Below are 14,637 nucleotides of genomic sequence, written 5' to 3'. Positions count from 1 at the left end.
GAAGGATTTTAATTGGGGTATCTATTGTCCTGGATGGAGGACAGGGAAGGAATGGTGAAACCTAAATAATTATTGACGTCTGGACTAGAGAGATTGTGAGAGCTCTGATGAAGTCAGAGATGCAATCGCATAGAGTCTGACGAAACACGTGTTAGCTATATGAAGAACATTATAGCATGCCAAGAGAAAATTAACTGTGATCTTTGAAGAAAGTATCTTGAAAATAAACATCGAACTGGAAAGAAGACGAATTGGACTTTAATTCCACAATACACATATAGTGGTGCTCATGATAATCTGTTTCTGATCACTTTGATTTGTGCTGCTAAATTGTTACAAAGAGAATTTTATATACATTCAAAAGATAAAAGTCCTTACAGTTAAAAGAATATTCCTGTTTGAACAGAGCTAAATGGTAAAAGTTTGTGCCATAGTGGATTCATAAAACCAAGAGACATCTTTTTGCTTCAGAATATAGTTAATTTAAGACCATTATAAAAATCATTTAAAATACAGCCGATAAATAACATTAATCTTACCTTATCAACGGGACTTGGCAATGGTGCTTGGATAACGCTAGGAAAATCAAAAGAAAATACGGTTTCAAACTGGAGTGCTTTAATTTATGTACAAAGGGGCAGCTGAACTATTAACATGCAAAGAGAAAGGAGCGAAAGTTCAATATTCCTCTCAGCAATTCCTGTAAATATTTAACTTCCCAGATCTATTTTACTTTTGACCTGAAAAAGGAACAATAGCAGTGGAAAGTTAACTCTATTATGACTCTTTTCCATTTAACTATGAGAACCTCAACATTTTAAAAATGCCATAACAATTAATCTCTTGCTGCTGAGGCTTCAAGTCTACCAACTCTCCCCACTCTCCTAATGCTTAGCCCCCTTTTTAGGTCTCGCGTGGCGTTGCAGCGCAAAGCGCTGCTCACCTCAGCGAGATTTATTGTGAATGAGGATTTTCAGAAAAGGGCTTTAAACCCCGCCCCTCATTTCCATTGGCTGGCGTCACCGTTTCTGCTAAACGGTGGCCGGCCATTGGAAATGAGGGTTCTTGGGTGATGCCCTTTCGCCTCCGATCAGACTGGGTCGCCTGCTTTGCTGCTGTCGCAAAGCACTTTCTTATCTTTATGGGGCCATGTGTTTCTAATTAGAAACACATGGCCCCATAAACACAAGAGATCGATGCTTGTTCCACCCATGCACCGGCTGTAGCGCGGTCCTCTTTCACTTTCGGGACCGCGCTTGATTATTTAATTAATTTGCCGTGGAACTTGCCAGTCGGGTCGTTTTCACTTTTGCGGCCGGACCGCAATTGTTCTTTCCTGCCTCCTGTCTCGTTCCCGCAGCCGAGAGAGCACTTCCTCCCAAGGCACAGGAGCACCGGTAAAGTACAGTGTCCTTTCGCTTGCCTTGTTATCACTTGTTTCAAAGACCTTTTTTTATCTTTTTCCGGCTCCGTTTTCATTTCACTGCTCCGTTTTGATTTCGCTTATGCTTCCATGTTATAAGCCTTCCCCCCCTCCTAGTGCACACAGCCCCCACAGCAGTCTTTTGCTTTTTTTTATCTGTATTGTTTTCATGCTTTTCCTTCTCCTCCTCCTAGTTTAATCTTGCCTACCAACGCGACTTCAGATACCACGTCCCCTCATTTGAGACCGCACCGTACTTAAATGTACACCGAGCGGGGTTAGGCTCCTCATGTGAGACCGCACTGAGTACTTAAATGTACACCAAGCGGAGTTAGGCTGCGGAGGCATGCAGTGGAGGAGATCTTAGACAGCCACTAGCCCTCAACAGCCCTTAGAATCAATTCCGCCGAGTCACTCACTGACATGGCTGCTGCAGGAAAGAACGCAGCCACAGACTTAACTCAAGCAAAATACACCACCAAACCCCTCAGCACGCAAAGCTGATTTTCTTTTGTTTTAGAAGTTTCCTATAGCGCCGACTCGACCAGAGGAATTGGAGCACTTGACATGCGCACCAGTTATATTACACAAAAACACATTAATTTATATAGCCTGGTTTCACAGTGGCCGAGCGGGGTTAGGCTCCTCATGTGAGACCGCATTTAGAACTTAAATGTACACCAAGCAGGGTTAGGCTAAGGAGGCATGCAGTGGAGGAGATCTTAGACAGCCACTAGCCCTCAACTGCCCTTTAAATCACTTCCGCCGAGTCACTCACTGGCATGGCTGCAGCACGAAAGAATGCAGCCACAGACTTTCCTCAAGTGGAGTACGACCCTACCCCCTCCGCAAACCTTAATTTCTTTTGTTTTGAGTGTTTGACATGCGCACCAGTTACAGTACACAAAAACACATTAATTTATATAGCTTAGCTTCACAGTGCACATGTGCCATCATCTGTTCCTTTTATTTCAATCGATTGCAGTACATTTACCTACTTTTTATCCCAGTTTGCTTCTGTTTATTATTATTATTGAAAGGTAAACATGCTTTTTTGCCTTCCCGTTTACTCAACTACATTATTGTGGTGCTACACCTAGTATGGCGGTGACTGGATGAGGTTTAGTAGTTTAATAATAATACGTGCACAAAAACATAATTACGTATCACATATAGAGGCAAATTGCATTATTATCAATATCTCATTGTGAATTGATAATACATAAATTGATTCTTTATCTCGAAGTTGACGATACAGGAGTAAATACAGTTTCAGATGTGATAGCCTAATTGAAATCGGACAATTTCAATAATTTGATCTAGAGTAGAAAATAAACGTTCTCCTTTTAAATGTCAACAATCCCGTTCCTACTCCTACAGTGAGGTGTGTACATTGTTAAGTGCAATGTTCCTTCTGCATGGCACATGAGTGTTTTTTTGTCAAATACATTGCTGTTACTATGATATTGACACTCTTTTGTTCCAAAACGTTATTATTTATATTTCAAATGAGTGATCTCTCACTCAAGAATACTAGGAACGCTGCGTGAGATGCACTGATATACGTTCTTGTAAGATTCCTTTTGAGAATTTGTGGATAGAATTCACTACTCTACCCTTTGGGTGGCATGATTTATGTGGCATCTAAATATCTCGGAAAAGAATAGGCTGCAAGTCAAGGCCAGACAATGCACCGACCATAAGTAGAAAGTGCTGAGTTTACACACCGCTTGCAGGTTTTCAAAACACATACATAAAAGGCATTGTCATTTACAATGCCAATAGACCAAAGTCTCGCAAATGCGAGACCTAATGCATTGCAAATGCTTGTTTAAATTTGGAGCCATTCTCACTTAATCTTTAATAACTTTTTTCCACAAAGGTTATCCAGGTAAATCTTCAGTCCATTTTTCCCTCGCATGTTGCAAATTGTAAAGCTTTCCAGGGATTGTAGATTCTCCTGGATGGAACCGTTTAAGTATTTGAAACAAGGTAAAAGGTGATTTTTTTTTTGTAAGGGGGAGGTAATTTGCAAGAAAATGTTTTGTTTTCCCAAAACTGGCATCAACAAAAGGTTTGCTCTCCTGAGATCCACATCTTTCCACCTTTCAAGAACAAGCAGAGTTGTTAAATATATATATATATGATTGGCAAACTGCGAAATAAAAAGGTGTGGCAAGAACAATCAGGTATTCCCTCAATGCTGTTCCACAGAAGCCCAGGAAGAAGAGGCGCCAAAGCCTCGAAACGCGTCGGCTTGTTCCATGCACTCGGGAACAGTTTATGCAAACTTCACGAGGTAACAGGCCGGATGGGAGGGGTGCGGTCGAGTGACCTTATCGAAGCGCGATATATATATAATTTTTTATTTTTCTAAGTGGTAGTACATTATTTAGATTTTTTGTGCCTTCAGCCTACTTGGCAATATTTGGTGATAACAGGTGTGAATCCCATGGATGAATCAGGAAAAGTATATACTACTGAACAAAACTACAAATACAGCAAAGGGTCATTTGTGTACTTCAGTCATGGTTTACCAAAATAAACTAATTTTATTCTACAATAATACAAATTTTAAAAAAATGGAAATAGAAATAGCTGGCAATATTTTTATTTGTATTCTTTTTCACTCTGATGCACCATTTACAAGAGTAATATTCTGTTATGTTTGTCAGACCCTTTTGGTCGGGGGATATATACGGTTTGTTGGTTGTCCAAAAGCAAGCAATACCTTGAGCTGAAGCTTTTAATGATTTTTCATTCTGTACCCACTATGCATGAATTTATACAGCAACATCTAATGAATGAAAACAAGAACCTACGCGTTTTTTATAAGTGCCCAAGATACGGAGTTTAGAAATAGTGGGGATTTATACAACTCTGAATCTGGGGTTACCCATACCATCATGTGATTCAGAGCACTGTGCAGAATATGTTGTTTCTTGCACACTGGCTAACATTAAAAGCCAAAATAAAGAGAAATTCAATTGACTATAACAAATGTTCTACTTTTCTGTGTTGTCATACAGGAAAGGCACCAAAATGCACTGAAGAGATCAAAGCCCTGCCAGCAAAACTGGACCATTTTTGTGCTGTAGGTAGCAGTGGTATTTGGACCCAGATTTGTCCGCCACACAAAGGGAGACCTACTAAATCCAGATATTTCTGAAAAACTAGACAACCAGGGGAGTCTAGGGTGCGTGGCATGTGGATCTCATTACCTTTTCTTGTCCAAAACATTCTACGAACCTTATATTTTTGCTAATGTCATGTATTTTTCTTACATTTCAGTGAGTGACAATTCTAGAATCTGGGAGAATACACAAAATTCCTACCATGCAGCATTCCTACATTCATACTGATAAAAATGGTACCCTACCCGTGTGGTTGATCCTAGAACGGTGACAGAAAAGGACGGAAAGTGTGTCTATAATAAGTCAATGTTATCTTGACATGGTCCCTGTTTGGATCTGTTCCTGTCATGGGTGTGAACTTAGTCAAAATTTGCAGTTTGAAGGGTATTCTGAGTAAGAAAACATAGCAGGATTTATGTATGTCACCCCATCCTGGATTTGCTGCGTCTCTAGGTTTCAGAAATTCCCAAGGTTCCTAGGGTTCCCTCGCTGCTGGCTGCGCCCAAACAGAGCAGTCATTTACCACTACAGCTGAGAGGTAATTTGGAATTACCTACTCTGCCGACCCATAAGCTAGAACTACACACAAAAGAATCCACAATTCCTCTTGCTTACAATGGGGTTGAGGATGCTCTAAGGGTGAGATGAGCCAGATATCAGGATGGGCTGGCCCTCACCCAATTGTTTAATAATGTTTTTAATTCTCCCTGACATTCTCAAATCTTCTCTTCAAGCATTGGGGAATCAGAGAGACTGTTGGAGCAGCATTTGGCCCATTATCGGCCACCATCCACCCCATTCTTTTTTATTTAGAAAAAAACATACCTGGTGCCATTTGCTTTAGTTTTTGTCACTGTAATGTCAGTGCACTGCACATCACAGTGACAAGAAGAGAAAAGGCTTCCCTCACATCCGAAATATGTACACATATATTTTCTTAAATCGAGTAAAATCCTGCTGGTACAAGCAAAAAAAAGCGTTTACCATGGAATAAAGATAACTGGATGTTCACATGATTATCACATTCACACTGCATTACAAAGGTTAAATAAGCAAAAAATATTACAGACTTTCTGCCCCTGCCCTTCCCCCCCTCTTATTCTTGTAGGTCGGTAGAGCCCTCCCGAGGGGAGCACATACTGTTGCCTAGATTTTTGCCGCCTTGTGGGTTTGTTTCTTGTTTTTCATTTAAAATGAAACCGCCATTTGGGATGTTTGGGCAATGTGGCCGCAAATGATATTTTTGATCTGTGGGACTTTTTACTGCTTGCTGCTTGTGTTTATGAATATGTTTCATGGTCTCACTGTCTACTAGCGGCCGGCCTGAAGGTTGTAGGCCCATACTTGTATATCTCTTGAACTCTGTAATAAAGGTTTCCAAAAAAAAAAAAAATAATAATAATATTACAGACTAAGTTTTATGCATTTGTGTTGAGTTATTTCAAACTTCTTTTAGAATAAGGATGTTTAGAGATGTTAGGCAACTCAAGAGAATAAAATCCTGTAAAACTGCGGGCACATCCAGATATGGCACATTTCATACAACTTAAACAAAATAATTTCATTGCAATGATGAACTGTAAGTGGAAAATCAAATATTATTATTTGATATCGTTTAAAAATATTTTCAATGAACATTACAAACAGAAATCAGCACTTTACACAGCAAACATTGGAAGTGAAATGCTATATAATATACATTTGTGTGCCTTTGTACAAAGCAGAGTTCTCCAAACTTTTGAATTGTGAACTATGTATCATAAACAAAATAATTCTAGTATTGTGATTCTACAATAGTGGCCATCACTTGCATGATTAACAGTGGTGATTACCCAGGGATATCAGGCAATGTTACAAGCAGTATGTCGAATAATGTTTTAAAAGTATGAAGTGCCTCCATGTGACTAATTATTTACAGCTGTAGCATAGTGAGTTAGGTAATCAAACTCAGTTAATGCAGAAAAGGTGTAATTTTCTGATTAAAACATTTGCGTCTCTCAATATCAGTATCCAAATTCAGTATGCACGCAATTGGCCTCCGATACTTATATTCTGCCACCTTACATGCTTATATATTACCATCACAATTCAAGAATAGCAGCTGTATATCAAGAATGAACCCCTTTGGGGGCGTGGCCGGACTGCGGACCATGATGGCCGCGTAGTTCTGAAGCTCCGATCGACTCCCCGGATGATTCGGCACACCCGGCGGCCCTGAATGCAATGACGCGACGGTGGCCCTCGGCTCCCATTTAGCCCCGGTCTCCACCGAGCCCCGCCAGTGCTCAGGAACCGCAGTTGTTTCTTGATGCGATTGAGGCCTGTGGAGCTCGGCAGAGCCGGGGGCTCGCGTAGAAATCAGCTGCCCGCTGGAGACGGGGCCAGCGCCCGGGAGCGCGATGAGGAGCGGCTTGCCCTAACCCGACCCGGCCCATCTGGGACCTCTGGATCTCCACGACAGGGAGCATGGCACAACCCCGACTGGTTGGGACGGCTGGGAGCGGTGAGTCCTGATTTCCCTGCACATAGGACGGCTCCCCGATATCCCTGGAGGCCCCGTGGAGACAGAGTCCACGGGTGAGCCTGGAGACCGGCCATCCGTCCGGATCGTGGCTGGCCTCATCTTACATTGGACCCCACTCCCGCCTCACCTAACAGTTCTCCTCCATGCTCTGGAGGAATGGTGTCTCTGATGGTGTGTTTGGCGCCCCCGGCCCTCGCATGTCGATCAACTTTGGCGCATCGTTGCAATGTGCCAGCGGACGAAGACTTGCTGAGTGCTGGACACAAGTTGTGACACTGGGGCATATAAATAGACGTTGCTGAGCTGCTCTCTCGCATTCGTAGCGCCCCGGCCCTGGTGGGCACCACGCCCGCGAGGACGACCAGACCGGTGAGTCTAATTTCTTGTAGTGCCACTGTACTTCCAACCGCTGCCCTCTTTGCGCCTGCCAGGGTGCTCCCTTTGGCTCTTCCTCTTCCCCTCCACGGCCATGGGGAAGGTCGACACAAAACAACGAAAGCTGCCATTTGAGAAGACAGCGGGCCGCACGAACCCTTCTGGTGGCACCGTGGCTGAAAGGTGTGATTCAGAGTGCCCTCCCCAACCTCCTGGGCCTGGTAATGAGGCCCTGATGGCGGAACTGCGCACCGGCTTCAAAGCTCTTGACATGAGGTTTGACGCCCTGGATAGGAGGCTGAACACGTTGGGGGCCAGAATAGATAAACACGACTCTTGCTTGGATACGGTGGAGGGCAGAATCTCCGATCTTGAAGATGGCCCGGCCCCGGCCACCAAGCGCCTGGAACGGATGGAAAAGGTGCTCAAGACCGTTGCCATGAAGAATGAGGACTTTGAGGCCATGGGGAGGCGTAATAACATACGTATCATGGGTGTTCAAGAATCCACGAACACTGGGCAGTTCGATGGGTTTGTGGAGGGCCTCCTGTGTGACCGAGACTCTTTCACTCCCACCTTTGTCGTCGAGTGGGCACATCGCACCCTTGGTCCCCGTCCTAATCCCGGTTGTCCTCCTCGCCTGATTACAGCACGGCCCCTCAATTTTAGGGACAGGGACACCGCACTCCGCCTGGCCCGGGAATGGGGGTCTTTGGATTGGCAGGGTTCCTCTGTTTCCCTGTATCCTGGCTTCACTGCTATGGTGCAGGAGGCCCGTCGAAAGTTTGGGGCAGTCAAACTTGCTCTTCGAAAAGCCGGTCTGAGGTACAGGATGCTCTACCACGCACGTTTGAAAGTGGACATTGACGGCAGATCCAGGATCTTCGACGCCCCGGCCTGAGGTGCAGGAGTTTCTCAGACAGCGTTCGAACACCACCCAGCAGAATAGACGGCCCACCCTGGACCGCTCTCCACGCCTGTCGGACTCTGGCGCTAGTTCTGAACTGGTCTCTGCACATGTGTCTCCACCGCATGTCAACGAGTTGATAAATACCACTCTTTTTTCTTGACTCTCTCCTCTCAAGGACTCCTGTGGGTCCGCTGGGTGTATGGCCTCCACAATGGGTTTTCTTGTGACACTTTTTCAAGCCCGCGGATTGTTAGGAGCGTTGCCTCCCCCCCTGTGCTCTTTGCACCTACCTGGGTTTATACGGTTCGACTGTTGTAAGGTATATTCATGTATCTAATCAGGATTTGGGCTTTCCCCTACGTAATGGGTATGGGGATGGGTGGGGATGTTGTAGGTTAATGACTTTTTCTCTCTTATTTGGACTGTTTACTGCATTTACCATTATGTCTTGTGATCCAATATGTAGAAGTGTCAAGAATTGTATTAATGTCACGTAACACTCGCCACACTGAAAACATTGCCCTTTTATCTTGGAATGTATGGGGCTGAATGACACCTGCAAACGCAAGCAGGTGCTACATTACTTGCAACACCACCATGCGGACGTTGCCTTTCTCCAGGAGACGCACCTCCCGCCTCCCCCCCACTCCTCCCTGAACTTTGCTGTTAGTTGGGGCCCCAACAGGTATTTACGGGGTATAGTACTTTCCTGGCTCCTAGCCCATACAATCCTCCTGGTAAATGTCTACGCTCCCAATATAGACAGCCTGGATTTCTTCACTGGGTTCCACTCCGGCATTGACACAATGGGAGCCGATCACATTTGCTTAGTTGGTGACCTCAACATTCTGCTAAATCCCCAGTTGGACAGTACTTCCACCACATCGGACTCCAAACCTAGGGCTAGGAGAACCCTATCCACACTGATTGATACTTACTGTTTAACCGACGTGTGGCGTCACATGCACTCAGCTGCACCCGCATACACACATTATTCTGTCCCTCAATACCTGAACCCATCTGGACTACTGGTTACTCACCCCCAGTGTTGCAACTTGGTCATGCTCAGTCACCCATCCTCCCACGTACGCTCTCTGACCATTCTCCAGTTGTGCTTGGGTTGCAGATTCCGGGGGCCGGGAACAGAATAGGGCAATGTCTCTTTCCCGAGATGGCCCTCCACGACTATCTTTGAGGATGAGTTGCATGCTGCGGTTAAGGAATATTCTTAAACTAATGTGAATACCGTTGACTCAAAGGCTATATTGTGGGAGGCATTTAAAGGTTACATTAGGGGGATATGTATCTCCAAAAGTGCCGGCATATTGAAGGACCTCCGCCGCACTTTGGCTGGTATAGAGACCAAGCTAGCTGCCCTGGACACACCATGGGACACCCCCACTCCGACCCGGACGTTCGACGTAGAGCGGCACTGTTGATGGAATTTCAGAAGGCGGAGGAGAGAGAGAGGCTCACTTTCTGGGTAAGTATGCTATATATCACCTCTCTGCACGACCCTCAGGGTGAACTGATCACCGATTGTGCGGGCATTACGAACAGGGTTTTTTCTTATTATCAGGACCTTTACAGGATCAGGGTAGACCCTGACCCGATGACCAGTAACGCTTACCTGGACGAGGTAGCCTTGATTTAGCTGGAATCCGCACACAAGGACTTCCTCGCCGAGCCATTCACAATAGACTAGGTGCTCCAAGCAATCGAAGACATGGACGGCTCCAAAGCACCCGGTCTCGACAGGTTCCCTGGTTGTTTTGACAAAGTCTTCAAACAGACCTTAGCCCCGCACCTCAATGATTTGTTCCAGGAAGCCATTGAGCGTGGTGAACTACCCCCCACTCTACGCAAAGCGGTAGTAACTCTCCTCCCCAAAGCTGGCAAAGACCCGCAGCAGTGTGAACCCTACAGGCCTCTTTCGCTGCTTAACTTTGTTTACAAAATTCTTGCGAAAATGCTCGCTAACAGGCTCTCCTTGATTGTCGACAAGATGATTTCGCCCGCTCAGGCGGGTGTTATCCCGCATCGGTCCACCGCATTAAATTTGCGCACTTTGTTCGCCACTCTCCACCGAGTCAATCGAACAAGTTACTTACCTTCGGTAACAATGTATCTGTAAGAAACATTAGTTAGTTAGATTCCTCACCTTAGAATATCCCCAGGCGTCAGACTGGATCCGGAAAGATTTTTGTAGCAATACCCCTTGCGCGTCACTAGGCGTCGTCTGCGGCTCCGCGTCCGTCGTTGGCGTCGGGCGCCGGAATGACGGAGTACTTAGACGCCGCCCTTGCGCGCTGACGTCAGTTCTTGTACATAGCTTTCCGCGCCAGGGACGCTGAGCCATGCAAGAGACCGACACTGGTGCCAAAAAATCTAGGGCCCTGAAAGGGAGAACCTTAACCCTAGATGTCGGTTCACAGAACGGGGAGGCTGGGTGGGTCGGTGAGGAATCTAACTAACTAATTTTTCTTACAGATACATCGTTACCGAAGGTAAGTAACTTGTTCATCTGAAAGAAACACGTTAGTTAGATTCCTCACCTTAGAATAGATACCCCAGCAATACCAACCCCGGTGGTGGGTCTGCGAACCAAGATCACACCAGAAAGTCCTGGAGAACAGAACGGCCAAAGTGGCCATCCCTCCGGACTTGGCTGTCCAGGCAGTAATGTCTCGCAAACGTGTGCAGCGAAGCCCACGTCGCCGCCTGACAGATGTCTTGCAAGGGGACTCCCCGTCCCAGTTCAGTCGTGGCCGCTGTGGCCCGAGTAAAATGTGCCCGCAGCCCAACAGGAGGAACCTTTTTCGCCAAAGAATAGCAGGTCTTAATACACAACACGACTGTGAGAAGGAGAGTACGGGGCTTACCTTTGGGACGCCGTGGGAGAGGCCGCTCCGTGTCTCGAGGGAACCCAGTGCATTATGGAACTTAAAGGCCGAGCAGAAACGGCAATCTACCACACACCTGTGTCCCGTTTCTCCACCGCAGGACCGTTGGACAAACCCGGAACTGGGCGGAAGCAAACCAGGAAGTAGTGTTCAAGGCCCAGTGACTGGACTGAACAACCGGAAGGGGGAGGCACGGACCAATAGCTGTAAAGGCACGCAGATAAAGAAGATGGGAGGAGGAGATCACGGAGGACCCGGCGAGGAAGACGCGGAGACACAGGAAGAAACAGAGACCCAGGAAGACGCGGAGCCCGAGGACAACCGGGAGGAAGCAGAGGACGCGGAAGAACGGTGGAGCGAGGAGTGGTGGTCCCCACCGGAGGAGGCGGAAGAGCGGCCGCAGCTCAGGAGAGTTGCGGCGGGCCGGGTGAGTCACGTTACGGGGGTGAACGGGGAGGGTGAGCGGGTGGCGGGAGAAGATGCAACGGGAGGGGAGCACCGGGGAAAATGCCTGAATAGCTTGTGCACAAATCCTAGGTAATGTTTTGAGTTGGGGAGGGGGTTTACGAACCTCGGAATTCTCCTGTGTTTTTTTGTTGCACCTCGTTATCGTTTTCTTCCTACCACCGAACTCGTGCCAACACTTGGTTTTCATTCCTGTCTTAAACCGACAGTCAAACACTCCCGGAATTACTATCGTCCCTAGGTTGGGAGTTCCCTTTGACACATTTCTATCGTATCTCCCTAGAGACACAACACTACCTTATTCGGTCACTCCCGGGTGTGGTGATTGGTAAAGGTTCTGAGGCTTCATATAACTAGATAATTGACGGCTCCTTTTCTCTGCTCTCTTATGAGCCTCCGGGGAGACCCCATCGAGACCAGGGAGGAACCAGAACCATCGGCGCCTGCTTCCCAGTCCAGCGCCACCCCGAGCACCTCAAGAGCAGAACGAGGAAAGACTGAAGCCATATCTCCTGTACAAACTTATCCTGATAATAAATCTAGTATCGTCAGAACCTACATTCAGCCTCCTCGCTTGTATATCAGATATGCCAGCGGGATAATGTATAGGCTAAACAACAACTGTGACAGGATGGAATTTTGGGGAAAACATGCATGTGGTCTGTGGGAGTATACACAAGGTTGAAGTGAAATCTGAAAAGATCTATGGGGAGGCGAGAAACTTGGAAAACCTAGATTGGAAGAGTTCTTTTATCTTTACGTCAGAGAGTAAAAGCGAACAAGAGGTCTCATAGGATCAGGGCAGTTGGAATGTTAGTGCCTGCACAGCAACCTAGACTGTCACAAGCAAATGTTAATTTCGTGCTATGCCCATGGATAAACTATATCTGAGTTGGATGTCAGATTTGGTTAGATTCAAATAAATCCCAACAAATGAAAGACTGCTTTCTCCAGTAATCTAGAGGTATGCAGATAACGCTGCAAGTTATCTGGCTCAAGTGTTGTCTTCTTTAACAAGAAAGTGACAGAGGAAAGTTTCAAAGACTCCGAGACCAGGCCGAAAGAACGAGGCATTTGCTAGCGGGTGCAGTTGGTGAGAGGAACACGTTAGGTATAGTGCCGTCTGGTATTTGGAAGCGACACTTCACTTGCACATCACATTAGTTAAAATCATATCTGCCTGCTTGTAAAGATTTCTTGTAGTTTTTAAACTTTTACTGGCGTCTTAAATTGCTTTTTAAACGCCATTTAAATAGTTTACCTGCTCTTGCACTTTCTCTGCATCCCTAGTCTGCCGTTTTGCCATTTTTTGCATAGGGTAGCAGTCCCTCCCCCTTTGCCTCACAAATTTCCCACAGGGGTCACTGGTTATCGCTCGGCCAGCTTCAAAACTACATGCTGGGCCGGACACGCAGCGGACGTGCGCAGCAGGCACACCGCCAGCGCGCCGAAGCCCGAAATGATGCCCGTTTTGCCCCAGAAAAGGAGACCAGGATTACATGGTCAGGTAAAGTCCTTCATTTCCTCAATAAACCTGATCACCGCTGCGTATGAGTTGATCCCAGTCAGGATCCTTTAAGATCTCTGTGTAATACGCGTGGATATCATTTTCCCGGCCATGAGTCGTTGTCTAATGCCAAACACACTCCCTTTGAAAATGCTCAGTATCACACCTCCCCTAAACTCTTCCTTGCTCTGATCAATGCACGGTCTCTAGTAAAACATGCTCATGAGCTTGCTCAATTTATTGAGTCATCAACTGGATGTCATATTTATTACAGAAACTTGGGCTAATAATCATTCCAGCCCCGATCTTCTAATCGCAACCCCACAAGGTTACTCAATGAAAAGAGTAGATAGATTGGTAAAAAGAGGTGGAGGTTTAGGGATAATTTACAAAAGCCACTTCAAATATAAAACTGACTCTACGCCAAAGTCGGATGGCGAATCGCTCTCCTTTAGCCTAGTTAATAAAAATACTACGCATTTAAAAGTGTGCTCAATTACCTTCCCCCGGGCCAAAGATGTGACTTTCTACATTCTATTTATACTCTTGTTGAGGGGGGGATGGGGGGGCATGCAGCAGCGATTTTACAGTACGTGGGGGATTTCAATTTTCATTTGGACTGTGTGGAGGATAAAGATACGGAGGCTATTCTTGATATTATGAATGCCTGCAACCTCCCCAACTATTACATCAGCCCACCCACAGTGCTGGTCATATCTTAGATGCTATTTTTTCTAACTACCTTCTGTAGGAGTTTTTTCTGCTTACATGGTCCGACCATAAAGCTATTTTCTTTGAATTAACGTTCTCCTCACCTACTCAAAGCAGGAAAGTAGATTCTAACCCCTCACCACACTATCTCTGGTCTAAAACCAAATTTGATATTCCACGACAACACCTTTCTCGGGTCAATCCTGCCCTTTTACTCGACCCAAGTCAGACCACAGCAGATTACACTAACTGGTTTATCTATGCAATCTCCAAAGCTGCTCCTAAAAAATGCAGTGGCCAAAACAAATCTAAACAATCTGCACCTTGGTTCACATAAACTCTTCGTTTTGAAAAACAAAATTGTAGAAGACTCGAAAGGAAATGGAGATCAAACTACAATTCCTCTGACAAAGTAATTTACACAAACGCTCCCTGGCAAAGTATAAGGCAGCCATAGCCAAGGAAACATCTACCTATTACACACAACAAATTGAAGCATCAAAGCACTCTGCTTGAGAACTTTTTCAGGTTATAAACAAACTTACCAAAGGCCCAGAGAATAAAGGCTGCAACAACAGTCAATCCTTTTGTGATAAAACAGCCTCTCACTTCTGTGACCAAGTTGAACAAATTTACAATCAATCCAGTTCTTCATTGACCTAAGCGTTAGCTCCTCTACAGCTCA

General features: G+C 45.7%; 1 protein-coding gene across 10 annotated transcripts in view; it reads right to left on the bottom strand.

The window, feature by feature from the left end:
* Positions 1–14,637, bottom strand: part of SLMAP (sarcolemma associated protein) — a 1,011,035-nt gene that overhangs the window by 661,981 nt on the left and 334,417 nt on the right. For all 10 annotated transcript variants that reach the window (XM_085624675.1, XM_085624673.1, XM_085624676.1 and 7 more), the window contains exon 4: positions 540–576. In XM_085624675.1, coding sequence (XP_085480801.1) covers positions 540–576 — 37 coding nt within the window. The remainder of the gene's footprint in view (positions 1–539; positions 577–14,637) is intronic.

This window comes from Triturus cristatus, chromosome 9 (assembly GCF_964204655.1).
Source record: "Triturus cristatus chromosome 9, aTriCri1.1, whole genome shotgun sequence".
Taxonomy (NCBI): Eukaryota; Metazoa; Chordata; class Amphibia; order Caudata; family Salamandridae; genus Triturus; species Triturus cristatus.
Note: the sequence above shows the minus strand (reverse complement) of the source record. Positions and strands in the feature narration are given on the sequence as shown.